At 45.3% G+C, this 26841-nt stretch overlaps 1 protein-coding gene and 1 long non-coding RNA gene across 2 annotated transcripts; one reads left to right on the forward strand and one right to left on the reverse strand.

The window, feature by feature from the left end:
* Positions 1-262: 262 nt before the first annotated feature.
* On the forward strand, positions 263-730 carry LOC124264813. The gene is made up of 3 exons (XR_006895263.1): positions 263-345; positions 391-431; positions 677-730. It is a non-coding gene; the product is annotated as an uncharacterized LOC124264813 (long non-coding RNA).
* Positions 368-26841, reverse strand: LOC124264809 (sodium- and chloride-dependent glycine transporter 1-like). The gene is made up of 7 exons (XM_046699600.1): positions 26720-26841; positions 23785-23897; positions 10864-11001; positions 9956-10055; positions 8529-8629; positions 3448-3627; positions 368-974 (listed from the first exon to the last, which is right to left on the reverse strand). Exons 1-7 carry the CDS (start codon positions 26763-26765, stop codon positions 789-791), a joined length of 864 nt encoding a protein of 287 aa, XP_046555556.1. The 5' UTR covers positions 26766-26841; the 3' UTR covers positions 368-788.

The following is a 26841-nucleotide window of genomic DNA, read 5'->3' on the forward strand; positions in this document are numbered from 1 at the left end:
AATGATCTACTGCTACAAGGTATTGAGAGTGTATTGGATGTACCAGTCTACTGCTACAAGGTATTGAGAGTGTACTGAATTTAACGGTCTACTGTTACAAGGTATTGAGAGTGTATTGGATGTAACGGTTTACTGCTACAAGGTATTAAGAGTGTACTGGATGTAACAGTCTACTGCTACAAGGTATTGAGAGTACTGGATGTAATGATCTACTGCTACAAGGTATTGAGAGTGTATTGGATGTACCAGTCTACTGATACAAGGTATTGAGAGTGTACTGGATTTAACGGTCTACTGTTACAAGGTATTGAGAGTGTACTGGATGTAACAGTCTACTGCTACAAGGTATTGAGAGTACTGCTACTGGATGTACCAGTCTACTGCTACAAGGTATTGAGAGTGTATTGGATGTAACGGTCTACTGATACAAGGTATTGAGAGTGTACTGGATTTAACAGTCTACTGCTACAAGGTATTGAGAGTGTACTGGATGTAACAGTCTACTGCTACAAGGTATTGAGAGTGTACGGGATGTAACAGTCTACTGCTACAAGGTATTGAGAGTGTACTGGATTTAACAGTCTACTGCTACAAGGTATTGAGAGTGTATTGGATGTAACGGTCTACTGATACAAGGTATGAGAGTGTATTGGATGTAACAGTCTACTGCTACAAGGTACTGAGAGTGTACTGGGTGTCTATTGACGCTACAACAGGGTACAAAGATAACTTGATACTGATGTGTTGAGAGTGGTTGGATGTTTCGGGTGCTCCAGCAAGTAAAGGTCTCAGCACCTGCTGGAGTCTACCTGCCCGTTTATGTTGGCAAGTCCACTATTTTTCGATCCCATCGTCAGTGGCACCTGGGACTCATACGTTTCTGGCAAACTCCCACTGACTGTTTCTCTCTGGGCACGGTGTTCCTTGAGAGCCGGACCCCACTGAGACGTTGGCTTCATCAGGGCCTTGACAGACTGGCAAGGAAAGCGAAATGTAGGAATAACAGGTGTGACTAACAGGTTTACAGTATATTCCAGCAATATCATGACAGGGGACACCAGAAATGGACTCAACTCATTGCACCGATGTGGTGAATCATACATGTGTCTTCAGCAAGACAAGCAAATGGTTTAACCACCTGGCTAAGGTTGTATAAAACGGTTGCCTATATAATGGAGCTGTTGTTGTTTTAGTGATAACACCCACTTGTATGATAGTGCTGTCGTTGTTACAGTGATAACACTCACCTGTATGATAGTGCTGTCGTTGTTGCAGTGATAACACTCACCTGTATGATAGCTCTGTCGTTGTTACAGTGATAACACTCACCTGTATGACAGCTGTCATTGTTAGAGTGATAAAACTCACCTGTATGACAGCTCTGTCGTTGTTACAGTGATAACACTTACCTGTACGATAGCTCTGTCGTTGTTACAGTGATAACACTCACCTGTATGTTAGTGCTGTTGTTGTTGCAGTGATCAAACTCACCTGTAAGATAGTGCTGTCGTTGTTACAGTGATAACACTCACCTGTATGATAGCTCTGTCGTTGATACAGTGATAACCCTCACCTGTATGATAGTGTTGTCGTTGTTACAGTGATAACACTCACCTGTATGATAGCTCTGTCGTTGTTACAGTGATAACACTCACCTGTATGATAGCTCTGTCGTTCTTACAGTGATAACACTCACCTGTATGATAGTGCTGTCGTTGTTACAGTGATAACACTCACCTGTATGATAGCTCTGTCGTTGTTACAGTGATAACACTCACCTGTATGATAGTGCTGTCGTTGTTACAGTGATAACATTCACCTGTATGATAGCTCTGTCGTTGTTACAGTGATAACACTCACCTGTATGATAGTGCTGTCGTTGTTACAGTGATAACACTCACCTGAATGATAGTGCTGTCGTTGTTACAGTGATAAAACTCACCTGTATGATAGCTCTGTCGTTGTTACAGTGACAACACTCACCTGTATGATAGTGCTGTCGTTGTTGCAGTGATAAAACTCACATGTATGATAGCTCTGTCGTTGTTACAGTGATAACACTCACCTGTATGATAGTGCTGTCGTTGTTGCAGTGATAAAACTCACCTGTATGATAGCTCTGTCGTTGTTACAGTGATAACACTCACCTGTATGATAGCTCTGTCGTTGTTACAGTGATAACATTCACTTGTATGACAGCTCTGTCGTTCTTGTATGATAGTGCTGTCGTTGTTACAGTGATAACACTCACCTGTATGACAGTGCTGTCGTTGTTACAGTGATAACACTCACCTGTATGATAGCTCTCTTGTTCTTACAGTGACAACACTCACCTGTATGATAGTGCTGTCGTTGTTGCAGTGATAAAACTCAGCTGTATGATAGCTCTGTCGTTGTTACAGTGATAACACTCACCTGTATGATACCTGTATGATAGTGCTGTCGTTGTTACAGTGATAACACTCAACTGTATGATAGCTCTGTCGTTGTTACAGTGATAACATTCACCTGTATGATAGTGCTGTCGTTGTTACAGTGATAACACTCACCTGTATGATAGCTCTGTTGTTCTTACAGTGATAACACTCACCTGTATGATAGTGCTGTTGTTGTTTTAGTGATAACACTCACCTGTATGATAGTGATGTTCTTGTTACAGTGACAACACTCACCTGTATGATAGTGCTGTCGTTGTTACAGTGACAACACTCACCTGTATGATAGTGCTGTCGTTGATAGTGATAACACTCACCTGTATGATAGCTGTCGTTGTTACAGTGATAACACTCACCTGTATGATAGTGCTGTTGTTGTTACAGTGATAAAACTCACCTGTATGATAGTGCTGTCGTTGTTACAGTGATAACACTCACCTGTATGATAGTGCTGTCGTTGTTACAGTGATAACACTCACCTGAATGATAGTGCTGTCGTTGTTACAGTGATAAAACTCACCTGTATGATAGTGCTGCCGTTGTTACAGTGATAAAACTCACCTGTATGATAGTGCTGTTGTTCATACAGTGATAACACTCACCTGTATGATAGTGATGTTGTTGTTACAGTGATAACACTCACCTGTATGATAGCTCTGTCTTTGTTACAGTGATAACACTCACCTGTATGATAGTGCTGTCGTTGTTACAGTGATCACACTCACCTGTATGATAGTGCTGTCGTTGTTACAGTGATAACACTCACCTGTATGATAGTGCTGTCGTTGTTACAGTGATAACACTCACCTGTATGATAGTGCTGTCGTTGTTACAGTGATAACACTCACCTGTATGATAGTGTTGTCGTTGTTGCAGTGATAACACTCACCTGTATGATAGTGCTGTCGTTGTTACAGTGATAACACTCACCTGTATGATAGTGCTGTCGTTGTTACAGTGATAACACTCACCTGTATGATAGTTCTGTCGTTGTTGCAGTGATAACACTCACCTGTATGATAGTGCTGTCGTTATTGCGCTGATGCTGGATGAGCTTGAAGATCGCGATGACTGGGATGGCGAGAACGGAGGACAATGTGATGAGCCAGCCAACAACATCAGCCCACACAGGGAACAGCTCACCAGAGTAGTTGGTACGTTTAAAGTCGACCCATGTGAAGATCAGGATCACCTACATAACATGGGAAAACATCTGTCAATTTTTCTGAAGACTCATGAACACAACTGAAATAGTTCCATGTGTAAATCTGTAACAAAAAATCTAACTTCCCTCAAGTCATTCCACACAAACTGTACCCAGTAGTCCCTCTTTCCCACAGACTGTACACAGTAGTCCCTCTCTCCCACAGACTGTACACAGTAGTCCCTCTCCCACAGACGGTACACAGTAGTCCCTCTATCGCAGACTGTACTCAGTAGTCCCTCTCTCCCACAGACTGTACACAGTAGTTCCTCTCTCCCACAGACTGTAACCAGTAGTCCGTCTCTCCCACAGACTGTACCCAGTAGTCCCTCTCCCCCACAGACTGTAACCAGTAGTCCCTCTCTCCCACAGACTGTACCCAGTAGTCCCTCTCTCCCACAGACTGTACCCAGTAGTCCCTCTCTCCGACAGACTGTACCCAGTAGTCCCTCTCTCCCACAGACTGTACTCAGTAGTCCCTCTCTCCCACAGACTGTACCCAGTAGTCCCTCTCTCCCACAGACTGTACCCAGTAGTCCCTCTCTCCGACAGACTGTACCCAGTAGTCCCTCTCTCCCACAGACTGTACCCAGTAGTCCCTCTCCCCCACAGACTGTACACAGTAGTCCCTCTCTCCCACAGACTGTACCCAGTAGTCCCTCTCTCCCACAGACTGTACTCAGCAGTCCCCTCTCTCCCACAGACTGTACCCAGTAGTCCCTCTCTCCCACAGACTGTACTCAGTAGTCCCTCTCTCCCACAGACTGTACCCAGTAGTCCCTCTCTCCCACAGACTGTACTCAGTAGTCCCTCTCTCCGACATACTGTACCCAGTAGTCCCTCTCTCCCACAGACTGTACACAGTAGTCCCTCTCTCCCACAGACTGTACCCAGTAGTCCCTCTCTCCCACAGACTGTACTCAGTAGTCCCTTTCTCCCACAGACTGTACCCAGTAGTCCCTCTCTCCCACAGACTGTACTCAGTAGTCCCTCTCTCCGACATACTGTACCCAGTAGTCCCTCTCTCCCACAGACTGTACACAGTAGTCCCTCTCTCCCACAGACTGTACCCAGTAGTCCCAAACTCCCACAGACTGTACCCAGTAGTCCCTCTCTCCCACAGACTGTACACAGTAGTCCCTTTCTCCCACAGACTGTACACAGTAGTCCCTCTCTCCCACAGACTGTACCCAGTAGTCCCTCTCTCCCACAGTCTGTACACAGTAGTCCATGTCTCCCACAGACTGTACACAGTAGTCCCTCTCTCCCACAGACTGTACCCAGTAGTTCCTCTCTCCCACAGACTGTACACAGTAGTCCCTCTCTCCCACAGACTGTACACAGTAGTCCCTGTCTCCCACAGACTGTACACAGTAGTCCCTCTCTCCCACAGACTGTAACCAGTAGTTCCTCTCTCCCACAGACTGTACCCAGTAGTCCCTCTCTCCCACAGACTGTACTCAGTAGTCCCTCTCTCCCACAGACTGTACCCAGTAGTCCCTCTCTCCCACAGACTGTACTCAGTAGTCCCTCTCTCCCACAGTCTGTACACAGTAGTCCCTGTCTCCCACAGACTGTACACAGTAGTCCCTCTCTCCCACAGACTGTACCCAGTAGTCCCTCTCTCCCACAGACTGTACACAGTAGTCCCTCTCTCCCACAGACTGTACCCAGGAGTCCCTCTCTCCCACAGTCTGTACCCAAATAGTTCCTCTCTCCCACATACTGTACACAGTAGTCCCTTTCTCCCACAGACTGTACACAGTAGTCCCTCTCTCCCACAGACTGTACCCAGTAGTCCCTCTCTCACACAGACTGTAACCAGTAGTCCCTCTCTCACACAGACTGTACACAGTAGTCCCCTCTCTCCCACAGACTATACACAGTAGTCCCCTCTCTCCCACAGACTGTACTCAGTAGTCCCTCTCTCCCACACACTGTACACAGTAGTCCCTCTCTCCCACAGACTGTACTCAGTAGTAGTCTCTCTCCCACAGACTGTACACACAGTAGTCTCTCTCCCAAAGACTGTACCCAGTAGTCCTCTCTCCCACAGACTGTACCCAGTAGTCCCTCTCTCCCAGACTGTACTCAGTAGTCCCTCTCTCCCACAGTCTGTACTCAGTAGTCCCTCTCCCACAGACTGTACTCAGTAGTCCCTCTCTTCCACAGACTGTACACAGTAGTCCCTCTCTCCAACAGACTGTACCCAGTAGTCCCTCTCTCCCACAGACTGTACCCAGTAGTCCCCTCTCTCCCACAGACTGTACTCAGTAGTCCCCTCTCTCCCACAGACTGTACCCAGTTGTCCCCTCTCCCACAGACTGTACTCAGTAGTCCCTCTCTCCCACAGTCTGTACACAGTAGTCCCTGTCTCCCACAGACTGTACACAGTAGTCCCTTTCTCACACAGACTGTACCCAGTAGTCCCCTCTCCCACAGACTGTACACAGTAGTCCCTCTCTCCCACAGACTGTACACAGTAGTCCCTCTCTCCCACAGTCTGTACCCAATAGTTCCTCTCTCCCACAGACTGTACACAGTAGTCCCTTTCTCCCACAGACTGTACACAGTAGTCCCTCTCTCCCACAGACTGTGCCCAGTAGTCCCTCTCTCCCACAGACTGTAACCAGTAGTCCCTCTCTCCCACAGACTGTACACAGTAGTCCCTCTCTCCCACAGACTATACACAGTAGTCCCATCTCTCCCACAGACTGTACTCAGTAGTCCCTCTCTCCCACACACTGTACCCTAGTAGTCCCTCTCTCCCACAGACTGTACTCAGTAGTACCTCTCTCCCACAGACTGTACACAGTAGTCCCTCTCTCCCAAAGACTGTACCCAGTAGTCCCTCTCTCCCACAGACTGTACCCAGTAGTCCCTCTCCCACAGACTGTACTCAGTAGTCCTCTCTCCCACACACTGTACCCTAGTAGTCCCTCCTCTCCCACAGACTGTACTCAGTAGTAGTACCTCTCCCACAGACTGTACACAGTAGTCCCTCTCTCCCAAAGACTGTACCCAGTAGTCCCTCTCTCCCACAGACTGTACTCATAAGTCCCTCTCTCCCACAGACTGTACCCAGTAGTCCCTCTCTCCCACAGACTGTACTCAGTAGTCCCTCTCTCCCACAGACTGTACTCAGTAGTCCCTCTCTCCCACAGACTGTACTCAGTAGTCCCTCTCTCCCACAGACTGTACTCAGTAGTCCCTCTCTCCCACAGACTGTACCTCAGTAGTTCCTCTTTCCCACAGACTGTACACAGTAGTCCCTGTCTCCCACAGACTGTACTCATAAGTCCCTCTCTCCCACAGACTGTACCCAGTAGTCCCTCTCTCCCACAGACTGTACACAGTAGTCCCTCTCTCCCACAGACTATACACAGTAGTCCCTCTCCCACAGACTGTACTCAGTAGTCCCTCTCCCACAGACTGTAACCAGTAGTCCCTCTCTCCCACAGACTATACACAGAGGTCCCCTCTCTCCCACAGACTGTACCCAGTAGTCCCTCTCTCCCCAGACTGTACTCAGTAGTTCCTCTTTCCCACAGACTGTACCCAGTAGTCCCTGTCCCCACAGACTGTACTCATAAGTCCCTCTCTCCCACAGACTGTACCCAGTAGTCCCTCTCTCCCACAGACTGTACTCAGTAGTCCCTCTCTCCCACAGACTGTACTCAGTAGTCCCTCTCTCCCACAGACTGTACTCAGTAGTCCCTCTCTCCCACAGACTGTACCCAGTAGTCCCTCTCTTCCACAGACTGTACTCAGTAGTCCCTCTCTCCCACAGACTGTACCCAGTAGTCCCTGTCTCCCACAGACTGTACTCATAAGTCCCTCTCTCCCACAGACTGTACCCAGTAGTCCCTCTCTCCCACAGACTGTACACAGTAGTCCCTCTCTCCACAGACTATACACAGTAGTCCCTCTCTCACAGACTGTACTCAGTAGTCCCTCTCCCACAGACTGTAACCAGTAGTCCCTCTCTCCCACAGACTATACACAGAGGTCCCCTCTCTCCCACAGACTGTACCCAAGTAGTCCCTCTCTCCCACAGACTGTACTCAGTAGTCCCTCTCCCACAGACTTTACTCAGTAGTCCCTCTCTCCCACAGACTGTACTCAGTAGTCCCCTCTTTCCCACAGACTGTACCCAGTAGTCCCTCTCTCCCACAGACTGTACACAGTAGTCCCTCTCTGCCACAGACTGTACCCAGTAGTCCCTCTCTCCCACAGACTGTACTCAGTAGTCCCTCTCTCCCACAGACTGTACACAGTAGTCCCTCTCTCCCACAGACTGTACACAGTAGTCCCTCTCTCCCACAGACTGTACACAGTAGTCCCTCTCTCCCACAGACTGTACACAGTAGTCCCTCTCTCCCACAGACTGTACCCAGTAGTCCCTCTCTCCCACAGACTGTACACAGTAGTCCCTCTCTCCCACAGACTGTACCCAGTCCCCTCTCTCCCACAGACTGTACCCAGTAGTCCCTCTCTCCCACAGACTGTACCCAGTAGTCCCTCTCTCCCACAGACTGTACCCAGTAGTCCCTCTCTCCCACAGACTGTACCCAGTAGTCCCTCTCTCCCACAGACTGTACCCAGTAGTCCCACCCTCCCACTGACTGTACACAGTAGACCCTCTCTCCCACAGACTGTACTCAGTAGTCCCTCTCTCCCACAGACTGTACACAGTAGTCCCACCCTCCCACAGACTGTGCACAGTAGACCCTCTCTCCCACAGACTGTACTCAGTAGTCCCTCTCTCCCACAGACTGTACTCAGTAGTCTCTCTCTCCCACAGACTGTACACAGTAGTCTCCTCTCTCCCACAGACTGTACCCAGTAGTCCATCTCTCCCACATACTGTACACACGCTGTTTACCTACCAAGAGGGCAATGGGGGCTATGAACTTCCAACTGTAACTCCAGATGATGTGAGGTCGGCGGCCAAGCATGGACTCTATGTCAGTCAAGAAGCGTTCAGCACCTGCAGCAACAAACAGACATAGGTCACTGCCAGATCTATGACAGACTCAGTGCTGTTCTCACTGATGAACAACATCATCAAGATGAACATGGCAGACTCAGCAGAAGCACGCTTCAAGGAAATGGTGACATCAACTGAAAAAGCACACTTCGTATTTGACACTGACCCTGCACCCTTTAATGATGGCCACCTTGTCATCACACCTGCGAAAGAGCCTACTTACCAGCAGATATCATTGTAACTTTTTCATCTGCTAAAAGTATGTGGACAAGATGAGTTTCAGTGGTTCCCATTTTCCTCTACATATTTTGGAATAGCATACATTAAAAGCTCAGGGCTCCAGATAAGGGACGTATCGGCGTATGTACGGATACAATATATATGCAGTATTTATTTAATACCATACAAGGCCTACCTTTAGAATTAAGCACAACAAAGCTTATGAAGACAAACAATACCCTAGTAGGTAATTTGGGAAAATTTGCAGCAAGCTACAAACGCAAACCATCATCCCATGACAATGTTGGAGACGTCAGCTCCACTCACTGACCTGTCACCATCATCCCATGACAACGTTGGAGACGTCAGCTCCACTCACTGACCTGTCATCGCCACAAGCTTAGTGCTGTTGAGCATTTTCAATATTTGCTGTCAACAAATTGTCGTGGTTTATAAACAAAGCTTTAGTATTAAACAGTTGCCAGTAATAATTATTTATTAAAGCTAGCCAGTAATAAAGATAAATACAGACAAGTCTTGTTAATCCGACATCGTCTATTGCACAGCAAAATGTTGGATTAACGAGGATGTCGGATTATCGAATTCTGAGTACAAAACAGGACAATCATGATTCACATTAAGTGAGTATGTGTAATAAATGTTGGGAACTGACCTCTTGAACCATAATCGATTATCAGCTTTAGATCACACGTGTTTTACAGCTAAACAATACGTACGTAAATAGACTCGACTTCCTGTTTTACGGCAGTTATACGATGTTCATCAGATATGGCAGAATTTGTGTTTATAATCCCCATTGCTCCTCACATATAATAACATCTTCGGTGACAGGTGGCAGTGTATTCACGGGTAATTGATCATACGCCTTGCTAATCTCAATGTCGGAGTAACGGGGCTAATTCCTAATTGATTACGGCGGTCGATTGTAATTGGGGCTGTCGGAGTCGGAATGTGTGACTGTCGGATTAACGAGACTAAATTATGTTTATTCAATTTGTAACCAAAAAAGTGTTGGATAAAGCCGATTGTCGGATAAATGGGAGTCGGATTAACAAGACTTGACTGTACTTGAATCTGATCACGTACCGTACACCCAGGCCAGGGCAATGCACTCCACAAACCCAATACAAAGCAGTGAATAGGTGGCAGCGTAGTTGTCGAACAGTTGTAGGACATACATGCCTCCCTGAAACACAAGCATTGGCGTCATAGAACTGTACCACTACATCCCTCCCTGAAACACAAGCATTGGCATCATAGAACTGTACCACTACATGTTCCCTGAAACACAAGCATTGGCATCATAGAACTGTATCACTCCATCCTTCCCTGAAACACAAGCATTGGCATCATAGAACTGTACCACTACATCCCTCCCTGAAACACAAGGATTGGCATCATAGAACTGTACCACTACATCCCTCCCTGAAACACAAGGATTGGCATCATAGAACTGTACCACTACATCCCTCCCTGAAACACAAGCATTGGCATCATAGAACTGTACCACTACATCCCTCCCTGAAACACAAGCATTGGCATCATAGAACTGTACCACTACATGTTCCCTGAAACACAAGCATTGGCATCATAGAACTGTACCACTACATCCCTCCCTGAAACACAAGCATTGGCATCATAGAACTGTATCGCTACATCCGCCCTGAAACACAAGCATTGGTATCATAGAACTGTATCACTACATGCCTTCCTGAAACACAAGCATTGGCGTCATAGAACTGTACCACTGTACCAAACTCAGTCCAATAAGAATACAGGAAGGCTACTTTTGTACAAAATGCCACGCCCACCCCTTCTGTACAGAAGCCCAGCCCAGGAATACAGGAAGGCCACACCCTCCTGTGTACAAGAAGCCACACCCACCTGTGTACAGAAGCCCAGTCCTACAAGGAATACAGGAAGGCCACACCCTCCTGTGTACAGAAGCCCAGTCCTACAACTTAGTACAAGGAATACAAGAAGGCCACACCCACCTGTGTACAGAAGCCCAGTCCTACAAGAAAGCACAGTAGAGCTATGCCAAACAGGAGATACACAGATGTCCGAGGGCCACGGAACAGATGTGGGAATTGATCCTTTAGAGTTGTGTGCACTGTTGTTACAGTAGCGATCTGAAACATGAATATATGAATATGTAATGTTACATGCTGATTTCCAGGCTGAGACTAATGCAGCAGTTAACCAGGAATCAGGCTGTAAAAGAACTTTGCGTAAAACCAAAAAACAACAAAGCAGTGTGATATAACTCACAAATGTATATTGAAATTAACTATGTTTACAAATTAATACAAATCATGACATTGCCGTTATGGTGGCAGTACGAAATAGAGTGGATTATCGAGGGTAAGAAACAAACATACCATGTCTCACAGAACAGATGAATACATCGCATTTAATTTTTTGCCATGGCATGTCAGCCTGAAAGGATGCATGTTTCACTTTGGTCAACTCCACAAGCAAGAGCATTCTTGTGTAATACCAAGAAACATACTAGTAAAATCCATGAGTCAGAGGAAGCTCAAGTGACACAACTCTGCACAGAACAAGGGAACTGGACTAACAATGACAGATCATATTGGGATCACAGGACTTTATAGTTGATCAACTTCTTATTTTGACAATGGTGACATTTCGGTATGGATTTTTATAGCATTTTCAAGCATATGGGGGAACGAAGGGGTACACCAGTTTATATACAAGATATGATAAACAGATAACATTAACAAGGGTGGAAAATCAAAGCATGAAAGAAAGTTACATGATGCGCTACAATAGCATGATGATGAGCTAAGATAACATGAATGAGATGAGTGGGATTACCATGACAATTAGCGAATGTACATTAATTAGGCAGAAGCCAAGGTGGTGGGATGGGGTTGGGGGGGGATTTATTAGTGGGAAGCCAGTGGTGAGGAATGCAAGTTAGGGAGGGGTTGTATCCCATTACCCCTACATCCCAGTACCCCTACAATTAGTTAAAACAACACACGGCATTTACCGTGTTCTTGTGTTCATGTGTTTGGGCTCGTCCATTGTCCAGGTAACAGGTAACAGGTAACAGGAAGGGGATTAGCAGTGCATTGGACCATGAACTTTGTTGTTATAAGCTGTAGGGGTAATGGGATGTAGGGGTAATGGGAGGATACCTTGGGAGGTGATGAGAAGCCAGAGTGGGTTGAGTGGATAATTATTTGTGGATTAGGTGGTTGTAAGCTGATGGGATGTAATAGCTCTGATCCCTGTTAATAGAGGGGTTAAAACGGCGTATTTGTAACCACGACGACTTCATCATCAACACCGAGTAGGGGCTCCAGCAGCTGGCCCCCGGGTGGCAAAGTTGACTTCCTCAATCACCAGATTGCCGAAATCATCCAGAAGTCGAAGCCACAGCAACCTAACATCACCAAAGAAGAGAAACAAGCCACCGCCGACGTGCAGAGACAAGACCAGCACCATCGTCCCTGCTGACAAGGGCAAGGCAACAGCGGTGCTCAACACCACTGACTTTGACACCATGGTCAGCAAAATCCTTGACGACACCACAACCTACCGAAAAATCAACAAAGACCCAACGCTGAAACTGCAGAGACAACACAAGGCCGACCTGAAAGAGCTAGGTGACACCTGTGAGATCAGTCATCAACTCCATCAGAAACTTCTGTCCCTCATCCACAAGCCCTGCATGCACGGCCTACTGTGAAGATTGTTAGGATGTTCATAGGACACAGTGTTCTACAACACTGCCCAACACCTCATCAAAGTGTTAGCCCCACTGGGCAAAACTGCCAACTCATATATTTCAGACTCCGCTGAATTTTGTCATAAACTTAAGACTGTTACTGACTCTGGTAAGATCGTAAGTTATGATGTTGTGGATTTGTTTACCAGCGCCCCCATTAATGAAACCCTGCACATTCTCCGCCACCGCATTGACAGCCTTGATAGCCCTACTTGACACCAACGTCTCCACTGACTCCATCATTCAGCTCATTTCTAACTCCATCACCTCGTCCTACTTTACCTGGGCCGATGACCTCTGTGCTGTATTTCACAGGGAACGTTTTCACTTGCACCGTTTGTCAGGGGTACCTTTTTAGTGGAAGCACCTTTCTCGTGCTTCTTGTTTTCGAACTTTCGATACGGAAAGACGCGTGGCCAGGACTTTTTGGGGCTACAGATCCACAAAGTGTATGTACTTTTAATATGGTCATTAATATGGTTAGCCTACTCAAACGGACACAGAAATCACTTGGTGAAAATGGTAACTTGAGACTTCACAAGATTGTTTCAAACAGCACTGAATTGATGCAATCATTTCCTCATACAGACTTGTCAAAGGATCTCAAAATTTTAAATCTGTTAGAAGATTCTCTTCCTTTGCAGAGAAGCCTTGGTATTCTTTGGAACCTTGGAAATGATGTCTTCACTTTCAAAGTCTCACAAGAGGAGAAGCCTTGTACCAGATGTGGTATGTTATCAACTGTTAATAACATATTTTTCCTTATCCTGACTCATGCTTAATTGCTTGTCTTCTTCTTCTTGCAAACTATAGTGGAACACTTGAATCCCCTTTTGAAGCTCCCTTCAAAAAAGAGGACGTAAAATCACTCACCCCAGTTGTCTCCCTTTTGCCCATCTTTTGGCGAGAAAGTGGTCACATGATCGGCCATGCCTGTCACTCTCTCCTTCGCCCTAGTGGATGGTTGTGAGAGCGCCTGGGTCCCCTATACGGCATATATCCTTTGAATTTTAGGCTTTTATACTAAATTAGACTGTATAAGGGCTTTATCAAGGATTTACCAACAATATGGTTTGAAATTTATTCTAAATTTGTCCGTTTTTCACGTTGTTGACAACGTCTCAACTTGTTTATATTTCATGAAGACTTGCATTTCTTGCAGGTTTCAATTGTCGGCTGCTGATCTGCATTTACTATGTCCTAACTGCACTTCTTTATGTTCTTCCAGCCTCCGCTGTAATCTTTGTCAGCATTTATCTCAAATTGAATTTTATAATTATTTATATTCTGTTCATAGACGTGCCAAGGATAAATTGAGACGGCAATTACAAGTCATATCTCAACAGGGTGAATGGCGTTAATAACCGTGGGTTGTTGTCTGTCGAGGTACATCATTCCAGTGCACTGCCGGTGACGTCTGCAGAGCAGAGAAATGAGGGTTCCGGCCTTAGGAAAAGATCGTCTTCAACTCAACAATCCTCGTCGCAGTCCAAGAAGACCAGGACGCCGTCTGCTGTGAAGACTAAGCCGTCTTCAGACAAGTCTACAGTGAAGTCGTCAGTGGGGGCAGCGAAGAAGTCGAGGTCCGTCGCCGCAGATATCAACCCATCGGATGAAGCAGACGTCTACGATGAGCCGCCGATCCTCATCCCCGAAGTACCGGCCAGAAAGAAGACGAGGTCTTCCTCTACACTGACGTCTGCAACTATATCAACACAGTCAGACGGCCTATCTGCGCAGACTGCAACTACCAGAGAGGACAGGCAGTCCTTAGATGACACCTCAGCTCTGTCAGATGTGGCGGGGGGCGGTGGGGTAGCCTAGTGGTTAAAGCGTTGGCTCGTCACGCCGAAGACCCGGGTTCGATTCCCCACATGGGCACAATGTGTTAAGCCCATTTCTGGTGTCCCCCGCCGTGATATTGCTGGAATATTGCTAAAAGCGGCGTAAAACTAAACTCAGTCAGTCAGTCAGATGTGGCGGCATCTGTACAACAGCAGTTATCAGCGCAGACCTTCAACCCGGGCATCTTTATGCAGCAGTTTACCCAGCAGATGATGGACCTGATGGAATGTAGGTTCGCTCAGGAGAAGACTGCAGAGAAGCAGACGAGTCTGCATGGAGGACGAACATCGTCTACACCTCATCGGGATGAAGGACACAACCTGCGTGAAGAAAACGTTCGTGAAGGGAATGGCCAGGGTGACAGCAACGCTCGTGGCGAATCTCGCGAAGGCATTCGCAAAAGAACCACTGCTGAAGACACTCATGGGAACAACAACCGAGACAACACCTGCGAAGGCATTCACTCCTGCTATAGACAAGGAGCATTCGTGAAGGCATCGCAGATCATCTTCTTCCTCGGACTCAGACAATCACCAGAGGTCTACGCGTACACCAAGCAGAAGAAATTATACGCCTTCACTAAGGCATACAACTTACAGAGACAGGTCACCATCGCACAGATCCTCGGCAAGGTCTTCATGGTCGTCACCACGCAGATACAGATCACCTAGATCTCCAATAAGGCACTCGCGAGTGCCTTCGCGCAGGCTTACACATAGATCTCCATCTAGAGATCAGGACCAACGGCAAAGATCTTCAGAACGAGACTTATCGAAACCGGAACATGATGGAGTCATTTTCTCCGACACAGAGATCAAATCTTGGATGGCTAATGGTCTGGAGCTTGCATCACCATCTAAAGAGAATAATGAAGCTTACACGTACATGATGTCTAACGATTTTGACACGCTAAGGCTGCCACACATAGCACCGGTATTGGACGTCCCTAAGACAACCTCAGTTCAGCCTTTAAGAAGGCAACGAAGTATCAAAGTCAAAGCATTCCACCGTTTAATGCCAAGAGATTTTCACTACATCACATGGAACCGTTCATGAAGGCCCCAGAAGCAGATGAAAACTATTAACTCATCAATGACACTCGCATCAGGACTTATAAAGTGGAGGACAAGAAGCTAGCGCAACTAGACACAACCACTAGACGTACCTTCTTCGGTTTAGCCAGATCAAGAAACCCTAATTGCGAAGTTTGCAAACTCAACATCTGAAGAAGATCGGATGATCTACTCAGCCTTACTGACACAAAGGAAAGACCAACAGTTCATGTCAGAACATTTAGCGTCTACATCGGCAGGATTAACACTGCTACGAAGACAAGGTCTACTATCATCTTGTAAATGGAGTGAGAAGTTCACAAAACCGCCATTCAGAGCTCCATGGGCAGCAACGAATATCTTCGCAGGAGAAATTGAGGACGTGGCTAAAGAAGTTACGAAGGAGTCCAGTGAAGTTATGATGATCAAGTCCATCGATACACTGGCCAGCGTTATCAGACAGACATCACAGCGCTACTCTGGCAAATCTAAATTTGCAGGAATTCAGAGAGCTAGAGACAAGAAATATGGCAACTCTACAATAACTTTTGTGTATTCAACACAATCGGTTATTTTAAGGCGCTTCATTGAGACTGATGACTACAGTCTACAAGTATCAACGTTAAGCAAGTATGGAACTTCAGCTGAGCATCTGTATAAAATGACGACTGCATTATCTTCAGTGAAGAAGAGAAAAGTCACAACAGCCAGGGAAACAGTCTACCTACATCGATATTACGCGGCGAAATCTTTCGCGCGTTTTCCACTCAGCCTGCTCTACACGTGTTCACTCTTGTAGTCCGGGAAATTACGGACAAGGCCGAGTGTTGATGGGAGAAATCAACGACTGCACAAGATATTAAAAGGATCTTTTTCCTGCAACACCGGTGACGTCACATCGCGGGAATCTGAGATGAATCAAATGCTGCAATCTGATTGGTCCATGAGAGACAACGCCCTGTGCAGAACAGGCACAGCTCACGTGTCAGGAAGTTATCTACAATCGTAAACAACTTTTCAACGTGGCTCCATTTACAGTCCAGTTAGCAGGGTACAGCGTGATTTGACCGTCTTCACGGGTCATAAGGACCTTCCCTGTCAGCAGTTTGAAGATTGGTAATCTAATGAATTGCAGCAACATATGTTTGACGATTTCTGCTCGAGACAGCCAGTCTACTATAATTAGACTTCACAGCGATGGCAATTCCAGTACATCTAGAGACGATGAATTATGCTTCATCACTGCACTTGTGGCGATTCTGATGACAAGTCCTTTTAACATATTATCAGAAGATTGAAGAAATAAACTTCAAGTCATGTTGCCAGAACCGGACATGTTGCTTTGCTGCCATTACGGACATGGCAAGGGTACCTACAACGTAGGATATGAGCAGAATCTTGGGAAGATGTTCATCTCACCGCAGAATCGCATTGTCGTCTCAAAGAATAGTTGGGTCTAGATACAAGCCATGGTATCTCAAGCACTACTCTCTCCGTTACCACTACAAAGTTGGCAGAGCCTACTCAGTTTTCTCACGTCAGCACAAGACATGACTCGCAGAGGAGGTCTACAATTGCCCACACTACAAGTGTTTGTGAACGCCCATCTCAACCGTCTGGTCTCTTTAGGACTACCGGACAGATTGAAACCATATCTTCTATGGTGGACTAGGAAGTCGAATATTTGTGGAGGATCCTACTTATCAGAGCTGGAGTGCAACACTCATCTCTACGTAGATGCATCACTTCAAGGCTGGGAAGTTCACCTCGACAACGAAGTGACAGCAGGGATATGGTCGAATCAGGAGCAGAGTCTGCACATCAACATGCTCAAGATGGAAGCAGTAATAAACGCCTTACTACACTGGTCCAGCATACTAAGGAACGCACAACTGATGATCCATATGGACAACTCCACAGTGGCGTTCTACATCAACAAACAAGGGTCAACAAGGTCAAGGAGCATGTTGGACCTCAGCTTTGATCTATTCAGCATAGTAGACAACCTGAACATAGACATAAAACTTTTAAAAGCATCACACATTCCCGAAGCCAGAAATGTGATAGCAGACTCCCTATACCATCCAATGAATCCATTACCGGCGGATTGGATGTTATGTCCAGAGGCATTCAGAGACATCATTCAGACAGTAGGATCCCCGCTGGTAGACTTGTTTGCAACCAAGTTCAACAAACAACTACCAACATTCGTCTCTCCGTTTTAAGATCCACAAGCATGGGCATCAGTTGCTCTAAGCATCTCTTAAGAAGGACTAAACACTTACGCGTTCCCTTCACCAGCATTAATACCGAAGGTATTACAGAAAATCAAAATGACGAACAAGTTACAACTGATTTTGGTCGCGCCTTACTGGCCAGCGAGAGAGTGGTTCCCCAACCTCATATAAGAAATAGGAAATCCAATCCTACAACTTCCAAAGTGGCCAAATCTACTGATTCATCCACACACCAAGCAAGCACACAGAAACCCAACGATGTGTCAACTACACGCATGGAGCGTATCACGACTTGCTTGAGGAAAAGAGGATATTTCATCAGAGCGGCCAAAGCAGTAACTTTAGCCATACGTAGATCAACCGTAACTTGTATGATGACAAGTGGCAAAGTTTTGAGAAATACGCTCGGAATAAAGGCTTCACTGCAATGGAAGCAACACATCCTCAAGTGGCGGGATATCTTTGTCACCTTAGACAGACAAAACGATTGAAGGGATCTACACTCTCTACATACCTAGCGGCCTTGAGCAGCCAGAGATACCGGCACTACTACGCTCATTCAATTTGGAAGACCAACAAAGAAAATTCAAGGCGCCCGCTTGGGATCTCAAGGTGGTTCTACAACATCTTACCAGTAAAGATTACGAACCACTAGAAAAAACATGGTATGAAAATTTAACTCATAAAACACTGTTCCTTGTAGCCCTAGCTACAGCGGCAAGGATGTCAGAAATTCATGTTCTAGACTTCGAACGAACAAGATTGACACGCATCTTGACACAGTGCATCTGGGACTAAGATGGGATTTTATAGCAAAGAATCAACTGCCCGGTCAACCAGACAGACAATTCCATATCCCAGCACTTTCGTCGATATTAGGACCACAGGATAAGCAAGATCGATCCTTATGTCCAGTCAGAGAATTGAAAATATATCTACAGAGATCTAAATTGAGGAGACAGAATTCAAGCGCATATCAACATGGATGAGAGCCGTCATATTGAAAGCCTATAAAGCAGCAGGACTTGATCCTCAACGAGCCTCCAATCCTCATGAAGTCAGAGCACTGGCATCCATGCTAGCTCTGCACGGAAACTGCTCCATCTCAACAGTAATGGAGGGCTGCTTTTGGAGATCGGAGATGGTGTTTGCCAACCACTACCTCAGAGACATGGCTACAGATGACGTCTCTGGCATACACCAGTTTGGGCCCCTCGTTGTAGCACAACAATTGGCGGTACCTCAAAGACGCTGAGATAATCTCAACCCTTTGTCACGTGACTTGCAAAAGCCAACACTCAGCAGAGTACGGTTTTAAAGTCCATGCGCACGTCTAGGACAGACTAGCATAAGTGATGGACCCTGTACTTGTAAGGACTTACTTGTACACGAAGTAGGGTCACTTCTCCACTTGATGCAAGCATCAAGAGATGGAGTTGTATAAATCCACACAGAATGTCAGGAGAAGATTTCCAAGATAAATCTGACAAGTTGTGGTCCCCCCACTCATCAGAGGAAGCTGGAAGAAAGGACAAATGCCATTAGAAGTTCCCAAGGGGGTATAAGGATGTAAATCAGCAGAGAATCCAGAGTGGCTTGACCCACCACCGTTTCCGTCAGATTCTACAAGCAATTAAGCATGAGTCAGGATAAGGAAAAATATGTAATTTTCTGACTAAAATTGATATTTTATACTTATCCTGACTCATGAGGTTAGCCCTCCCAACCTCCCATCATAGCACTCTGGATTTCCCTGCGAATCCAACTGTCGGGCTCAAACTAACGGAGAGAGTGACAAGCATGGCCGATCATGTGACCACTTTCGCGCCAAAAGATGGGCAAAAGGGAGACAACTGGGGTGAGTGATTTTACGTCCACTTTTTTGAAGGGAGCTTCAAAAGGGGATTCAAGTGTTCCACTATAGTTCGCAAGAAGAAGACAAGCAATTAAGCATGAGTCAGGATAAGTATAAAATATCAATTTTAGTCAGAAAATTACATATTTGATCCAATGGAATTCATTGCTCTGTCTCAGTGCATGGAAAACTACTACTTCGCAATGCAATGGTTGGAAAGTCAAGCTGGGATGAACTTCTAGATCAACAAATTGAACAGGAAACGGACCAATGGAAAAGTTCTCTCCAGCAACTACAGGACCTTAAGATTCCAAGAATGTTTGTTCCCACCTCCTATGACCTCTCCAGTAGAAAGGAAGTACTGGTTTATTGTGACGCTTCAGAGCAAGCCATAGCAGCAGTTTCGTACCTTTGTGTCACAGATAACACTGGGCAGTCACATACAGGTTTCATACACAGGAAAGTTAAAGTTGCGCCAACTCATTGACATACGATACCCCGATTGGAACTTTGTGGAGCTGTATTAGCAGTGGATATTGCAGAATCTGTTACATCTTGTTCATTCTTCAAGAAGTTCATCAAGAACAGTTCTTTCTAGAAATCAAGTCACTCAAACAAAAGTCATCTTTGTCAAAAGACAGCCGGTTACCTGGTCTTAATATTTTCTTAGATGAATCTGGACTTCTACGTGTTGGCGGATGAATACACCTGGTACGACACTTTCATGCATTAGTGCAACATTAGGGACGCCATTCTACAGTTGGAGCCGTGAGGAGTGCTGGATATTGGATTGTCGGAGGTAAGCAACTGATTTCATCTTTGATCTACAAGTGTGGGAAGTGTATAAAATTGAGAGGAAAACAGGAAACTCAAAAAATGGCAGATTTGCCTTCAGACCGTCTGAAATCATCACCGCCGTTTACATTTGTAGGAGTTGACACATTCGGACCTTGGAATATCTCCTCAAGAAGAACACGGGGTGGTTTAGCACAAAGTAAATGATGGGTGCTGTTATTTTCTTGTCTTGTATGCAGAGCGGTTCACATCAAATTGATCGAAGAGTTGAGTTCTTCATCTATTGTAAATGCAGTCCGCTGTTTCATCTCGATTCGTGGAAAGGTTAAAGAATTCCGATTGGACAGAGGGACAAATCTTGTGGGCGCAGTTGAATATGAAGAAATGAGGAAATTTCTATTGGGCAACCAGTCTGAGTGGAATTTTAATCCGCTTCACGCCTCACACATGGGAGGAGTGTGGTAGAGGATGATCGGTGTAGTTCGCGGAATCTTAGACAGTTTGTTGTTTAACCAATCAACAAGGAGCCTAACACATGAAGTTTTATGTACTTTCATGGCAGAAGTGTCTGCAATAGTGAATGGTAGACCTATCACACCAATATCAAGTGACCCAGAGTCCCCATTTATACTGACCCCACAAACTCTGTTGACACAGAAATCTACTCAGGAAGTGGACTGTGATTTTGCTAATTCAGATAATCTTGGAAACCTGTATAAATCACAATGGAGACAGGTACAAGCCATGGCAGGGACATTCTGGAACATATGGCATCGTGAATATCTTCACACTTTGCAATATAGGAGGAAATGGAAGGAAGGTCGACCTGACCTGATTATCGGAGACTTTGTTTTGGTTTGTGACAAAAATGTACATAGAAATGAATGGCCAGTTGCTGTTATTACTGATCCTATTCAAAGCAGTGATGGACATGTCAGAAAAGCTGTTGTGAAGTTGTTTCAGAATAATAAGATGACCTATCTTACCCGTCCTATCACAGACTTTGTCCTTTTGATGTCAGCCTAGATCCTTCCGGGTACTCAGCTTGTGATGTATGATCTCCGGAGAGATCGCTGCTGTCTGTTGCGTTAATATGAACGCTTTGAAATGTATAATTTTCCAGCAATTTGTCGTTTCATGTTTTGGGAATCTTATTGTGGGTATGTTTGTATTTTATTGTTAGGCCATTATTTTTGTAATATCTGAGTTATCAGATATTAGGCGGGGAGTGTGCTGTATTTCACAGGGAACTTTTTCACTTGCACCGTTTGTCAAGGGTACTTTTTTGTGGAAGCAACTTTCTCGTGCCTCTTGTTTTCGAACTTTCGATATGGAAAGCCGCTTGGCCAGGACTCTCTCCCCTTTTTGGGCTACAAATCCACAAAGTGTATGTACTTTTAATATGGTCATTGCAGAGTTACCTCTTGTGCATCTACTGAAGTTATATTATTCTCATTTACATGTAACAGTGTAACAAATTCAGGTTTGGGCTGTTTATGCATTTATTCAGCAATTATTGTGACTTATGCATATTTTGGGGAAATTTACTCTATTAGGGAAAACTTTGAATGTGTGTGAACTTTAGGAACTTTGTACTTATTGTGTTTTGTACATTTCAGTCTTACCCTATATCTTCCATATCTACAAATGAAGATTACCAATAAACGATAAACTGGATCCTTAAATCTTGACTGTTGTTTTTGGAAATGGGTGAATGCTAGGAAAGCATAACCTCTATGAGCAAGTCCATGGTTTACCCATGGGCTCCCCACTCTCTCCCATCCTCTCTGAAATCTACATGACCTCCTTTGAACAGCATGCACTCAGCACCTCACTAATCAAACCAACCTGCTGGTTCAGGAAGGCTGATGACACCTTTGTCATCCTCCCTCAAAATAACGACCCCATTGTCCTCCTCAAACACCTCAACCAACAGCACCCTCATATCCAACTCATCACAAGTTCCCTTCCTCAGTGTCCTAGTCACTCGTACCACTGACAACACTATCCAAACCTGACTACCACAAACCCACGTACACTGACCAGTACTTCCACTTTGACTCTACCTTGGCTTCATTCCCCTATATGCTTGAAAACGGTATAAGAATCTATACCGAACGTCGCCATTGTCAAAATAAAGAAGTTGATCATCCATAAAGTCCTGTAATCCCTATACCACCAAGTTCTAGAATGCCACTCAAACAAATCTACAGGTCAAATTGGTTGGTTGTTTAATGCTGCACTCAGCAATATTACAGCTATATCACGGCGGTCTATAAATAAATTCATGGGTTACAGAAGACCAATTGTAACCCACATCTTCATGGGTTACAGAAGACCAATTGTAACCCACATCTTCATGGGTTACAGAAGACCAGTTGTAACCCAAATCTTCATGGGTTACAGAAGACTAATTGTAACCCTGATATTCATGGGTTACAGATGACCAATTGTAACACAGATCTTCATGGGTTACAGAAGACCAATTGTAACCCACATCTTCATGGGTTACAGAAGACCAATTGTAACCCACATCTTCATGGGTTACAGAAGACCAATTGTAACCCTGATATTCATGGGTTACAGATGACCAATTGTAACACAGATCTTCATGGGTTACAGAAGACCAATTGTAACCCACATCTTCATGGGTTACAGAAGACCAATTGTAACCCACATCTTCATGGGTTACAGAAGACCAATTGTAACCCACATCTTCATGGGTTACAGAAGACCAATTGTAACACAGATCTTCATGGGTTACTGAAGACATTTTGTAACCCAGATCTTCATGGGTTACTGAAGACATTTTGTAACCCAGATCTTCACGGGTTACTGAAGACCAACTGTAACCCACATCTTCATGGGTTACTGAAGACCAATTGTAACCCAGATCTTCATGGGTTACAGAACACCAATTGTAACCCACATCTTCATGGGTTACTGAAGACCAATTGTAACCCACATCTTCATGGATTACTGAAGACCAATTGTAACCCACATCTTCATGGGTTACAGAAGACCAATTGTAACCCACATCTTCATGGGTTACAGAAGACCAATTGTCACCCACATCTTCATGGGTTACAGATGACCAATTGTAACCCAGATCTTCATGGGTTACAGAAGACCAATTGTAACCCACATCTTCATGGGTTACTGAAGACCCATTGTAACCCTGATATTCATGGGTTACAGATGACCAATTGTAACCCTGATCTTCATGGGTTACAGATGACCAATTGTAACCCTGATCTTCATGGGTTACAGAAGACCAATTGAAACCCAGATCTTCACGGTTACTGAAGACCAACTGTAACCAGATCTTCACAGGTGAGGACAGATCAGAGACAGTGTAGGCAGAATCTTACCTGAGTTCCTAGCCCCAGCGTGACCAGCATGGCAAAAAAGAGCACAGCCCACAGCTGAGATATGGGAAGTTTGGTGACAACTTCCGGGTACACAACAAAGGCTAGGCCAGCACCTGGAATGTACAATGTATCCTGTCTTGAATGTAACAAACACCCATTGACTGTTATAGGCCGTGCACCTGCCAGGATGAACTTCTAAGGTTAAAGGTCACATGCAACCAAAAAAATCAACATAATTAAAACACAATTATCACTTATTCATGACATATAATATACATTGCTGGTTATGAAAAAACATATAAACAAAAATTATAAGCGTACAATCGCAAATCAAAAGTGCAATATTGTGTACTTGGGTTAACTTCCCAAGAAACGAAGCAGCCGGGATACCGAACCCAGTTAGAGCGGGTGGGTGTGCACTCAAGTGTAACGTCAGGTTCATTTGCAGATGCCCTCACAGCTCATTGTGTGTGTATATATAGAGATGTTGGGTTTTGTAAATACATGCTCATTTTTTGTGTATAACATTTTGCAATCAACAGACATCATAACATGTCATGTGTTCAAGTATCACACCTGCCTGTCTGTGTAATTACATAATGTGACAGACCCAACTCGGGCCATAAATCAATGCGTTTTGTTTATGGTGTATAGCCTGATTGGTATTAAGTTCAAATTGCATGTGGTCAGTGATCGCAGTTGTGTATTGAATATTGTCATTAGCAGACAGGCAGGCAGACACACAGGTGTCAACAAAACAAGACATTGAGTTTTGTCTGTGACAACGACATATCTATATCACAGTTAAAAATTGTGTCAATGCTAAATAATGACATTGCTTTTAAGTATCGAACTGAGAAAGTGACTCGGTAAGAAGAACGTGTGGTGAAATAGACAAATGAAATTATATAAACAGTTAATTTACTGTCATAACATATAAAAAGCTCGCGCCTGTGAGATATCAACAAAACATTAGGAAAATAGCTCTCACCAAAGCCTTCACTGAGTATTCACAGGACAACCCGCTTCCAAGCTCCGCGCGAACCTATTTCACTGCGCACGTGCTACGAGCGCAGCCCAGCTGTTGAAACCAGTTTTCCCCCGAAAAGTCTGGGGAAAATTAGTGAATCGTTTGAACTTCGATTTCGCGTGGTTTTTTTCATCGCGTTATTTTTCAACTCTTAGAGTTGAATTTGCATTTTTGATGATTTGTTTTGGTAAGTCCATAAAGAAAGGTATCAGAATCTGCAAAGTTGTGTTTTACGTTGCATGTGACCTTTAAGCTTAAGTTAACCTTAACAAAAAAGTTACATCTGTTGTACAAAGCTACCCTTGGTCAACCTTACGTTGGAGGGATACTTAACCTGAACTCAAGATTTTCATAAGAAAAGTGAATGCTGTGCATGAATTGCGCTCACACAACCCTGGCTCTACCTACAGATATATAAAGACACAAAAATATTGATGACTTGTAAAATAGACACAGCTAAGTGTCGTCCAGTACCTTGTCTATGGGCTACTGTAGTGTGTGTACCCACCGTCCTGGGCTATTGTAGTGTGTGTACCTACCGTCCTGGGCTACTGTAGTATGTGTACCTACCATCCTGGGCTACCTTGTCTACAGGCTACTGTAGTGTGTGTACCCACCGTCCTGGGCTACTGTAGTCTGTGTTCCTACCGTCCTGGGCTACTGTAGTCTGCATACCTACTGTACTGCATACCTACCGTCCTGGGCTACTGTAGTCTGAGTTCCTACCGTCCTGGGCTACTGTAGTCTGCATAACCTACCGTCCTAGGCTACTGTAGTATGTGTACCAACCGTCCTGGGCTACTGTAGTCTGTGTTCCTACCGTCCTGGGCTACTGTAGTCTTTATACCTACCGTCCTGGGCTACTGAAGTCTGTGTACCTACTGTCCTGGGCTACTGTAGTCTGTATACCCACCGTCCTGGGCTACTGTAGTATGTGTACCTACTGTCCTGGGCTACTGTAGTCTGTATACCCACCGTCCTGGGCTAGTGCAGTCTGTATACCTACCATCCTGGGCTACTGTAGTCTGTGTTCCTACCGTCCTCGGCTACTGTAGTCTGTGTACCTACCGGCCTGGGCTACTGTAGTCTGTATACCTACTGTCCTGGGCTACTGAGGTCTGTGTACCTACCATCCTGGGCTACTGTAGTATGTGTACCTACCATCCTGGGCTACTGTAGTATGTGTACTTACCATCCTGGGCTACTGTAGTATGTGTACTTACCATCCTGGGCTACTGTAGTCTGTGTACCTACCATCCTGGGCTACTGTAGTCTGTGTACCTACCATCCTGGGCTACTGTAGTATGTGTACCTACCATCCTGGGCTACTGTAGTATGTGTACCTACCATCCTGGGCTACTGTAGTATGTGTACCTACCATCCTGGGCTACTGTAGTATGTGTACCTACCATCCTGGGCTACTGTAGTATGTGTACTTACCATCCTGGGCTACTGTAGTATGTGTACTTTCCATCCTGGGCTACTGTAGTATGTGTACTTACCATCCTGGGCTACTGTAGTATGTGTACTTACCATCCTGGGCTACTGTAGTATGTGTACCTACCATCCTGGGCTACTGTAGTATGTGTACTTACCATCCTGGGCTACTGTAGTATGTGTACTTACCATCCTGGGCTACTGTAGTCCGTGTACCTACCATCCTGGGCTACTGTATTCTGTGTACCTACCATCCTGGGCTACTGTAGTCTGTGTACCTACCGTCCTGGGCTACTGTAGACCGTGTACCTACCATCCTGGGCTACTGTAGTCTGTGTACCTACTGTCCTGGGCTACTGTAGTATGTGTACTTACCATCCTGGGCTACTGTAGTATGTGTACTTACCATCCTGGGCTACTGTAGTATGTGTACTTACCATCCTGGGCTACTGTAGTATGTGTACTTACCGTCCTGGGCTACCTTGTCTATGGGTTGCTGAAGTTCGTGAGCCATGTAGCCAATGATGGAGAAGATGACAAGTCCGGCGAAAACACTGGTCAGACAATCCAGGACAGACACAATGATAGCA

The sequence above is a fragment of the Haliotis rubra genome, unplaced genomic scaffold (assembly GCF_003918875.1).
Source record: "Haliotis rubra isolate DU_JTF1 unplaced genomic scaffold, ASM391887v1 Scf945, whole genome shotgun sequence".
Lineage (NCBI taxonomy): Eukaryota > Metazoa > Mollusca > Gastropoda > Lepetellida > Haliotidae > Haliotis > Haliotis rubra.

What these genes read in the sequence shown, in the direction of transcription:
- LOC124264809 (XM_046699600.1), bottom strand. Translation starts at nt 26,765, where the DNA reads ATGGCTCACGAACTTCAGCAACCCATAGACAAGGTAGCCCAGGACG. An exon ending in AGACAAGGTAGCCCAGGACG is followed by an intron (nt 23,898 to 26,719) that starts GTAAGTACACAT and finishes TGTACATTCCAG; the next exon opens with GTGCTGGCCTAGCCTTTGTT. An exon ending in TAGCCCCCATTGCCCTCTTG is followed by an intron (nt 3,628 to 8,528) that starts GTAGGTAAACAG and finishes CATGTTATGTAG; the next exon opens with GTGATCCTGATCTTCACATG.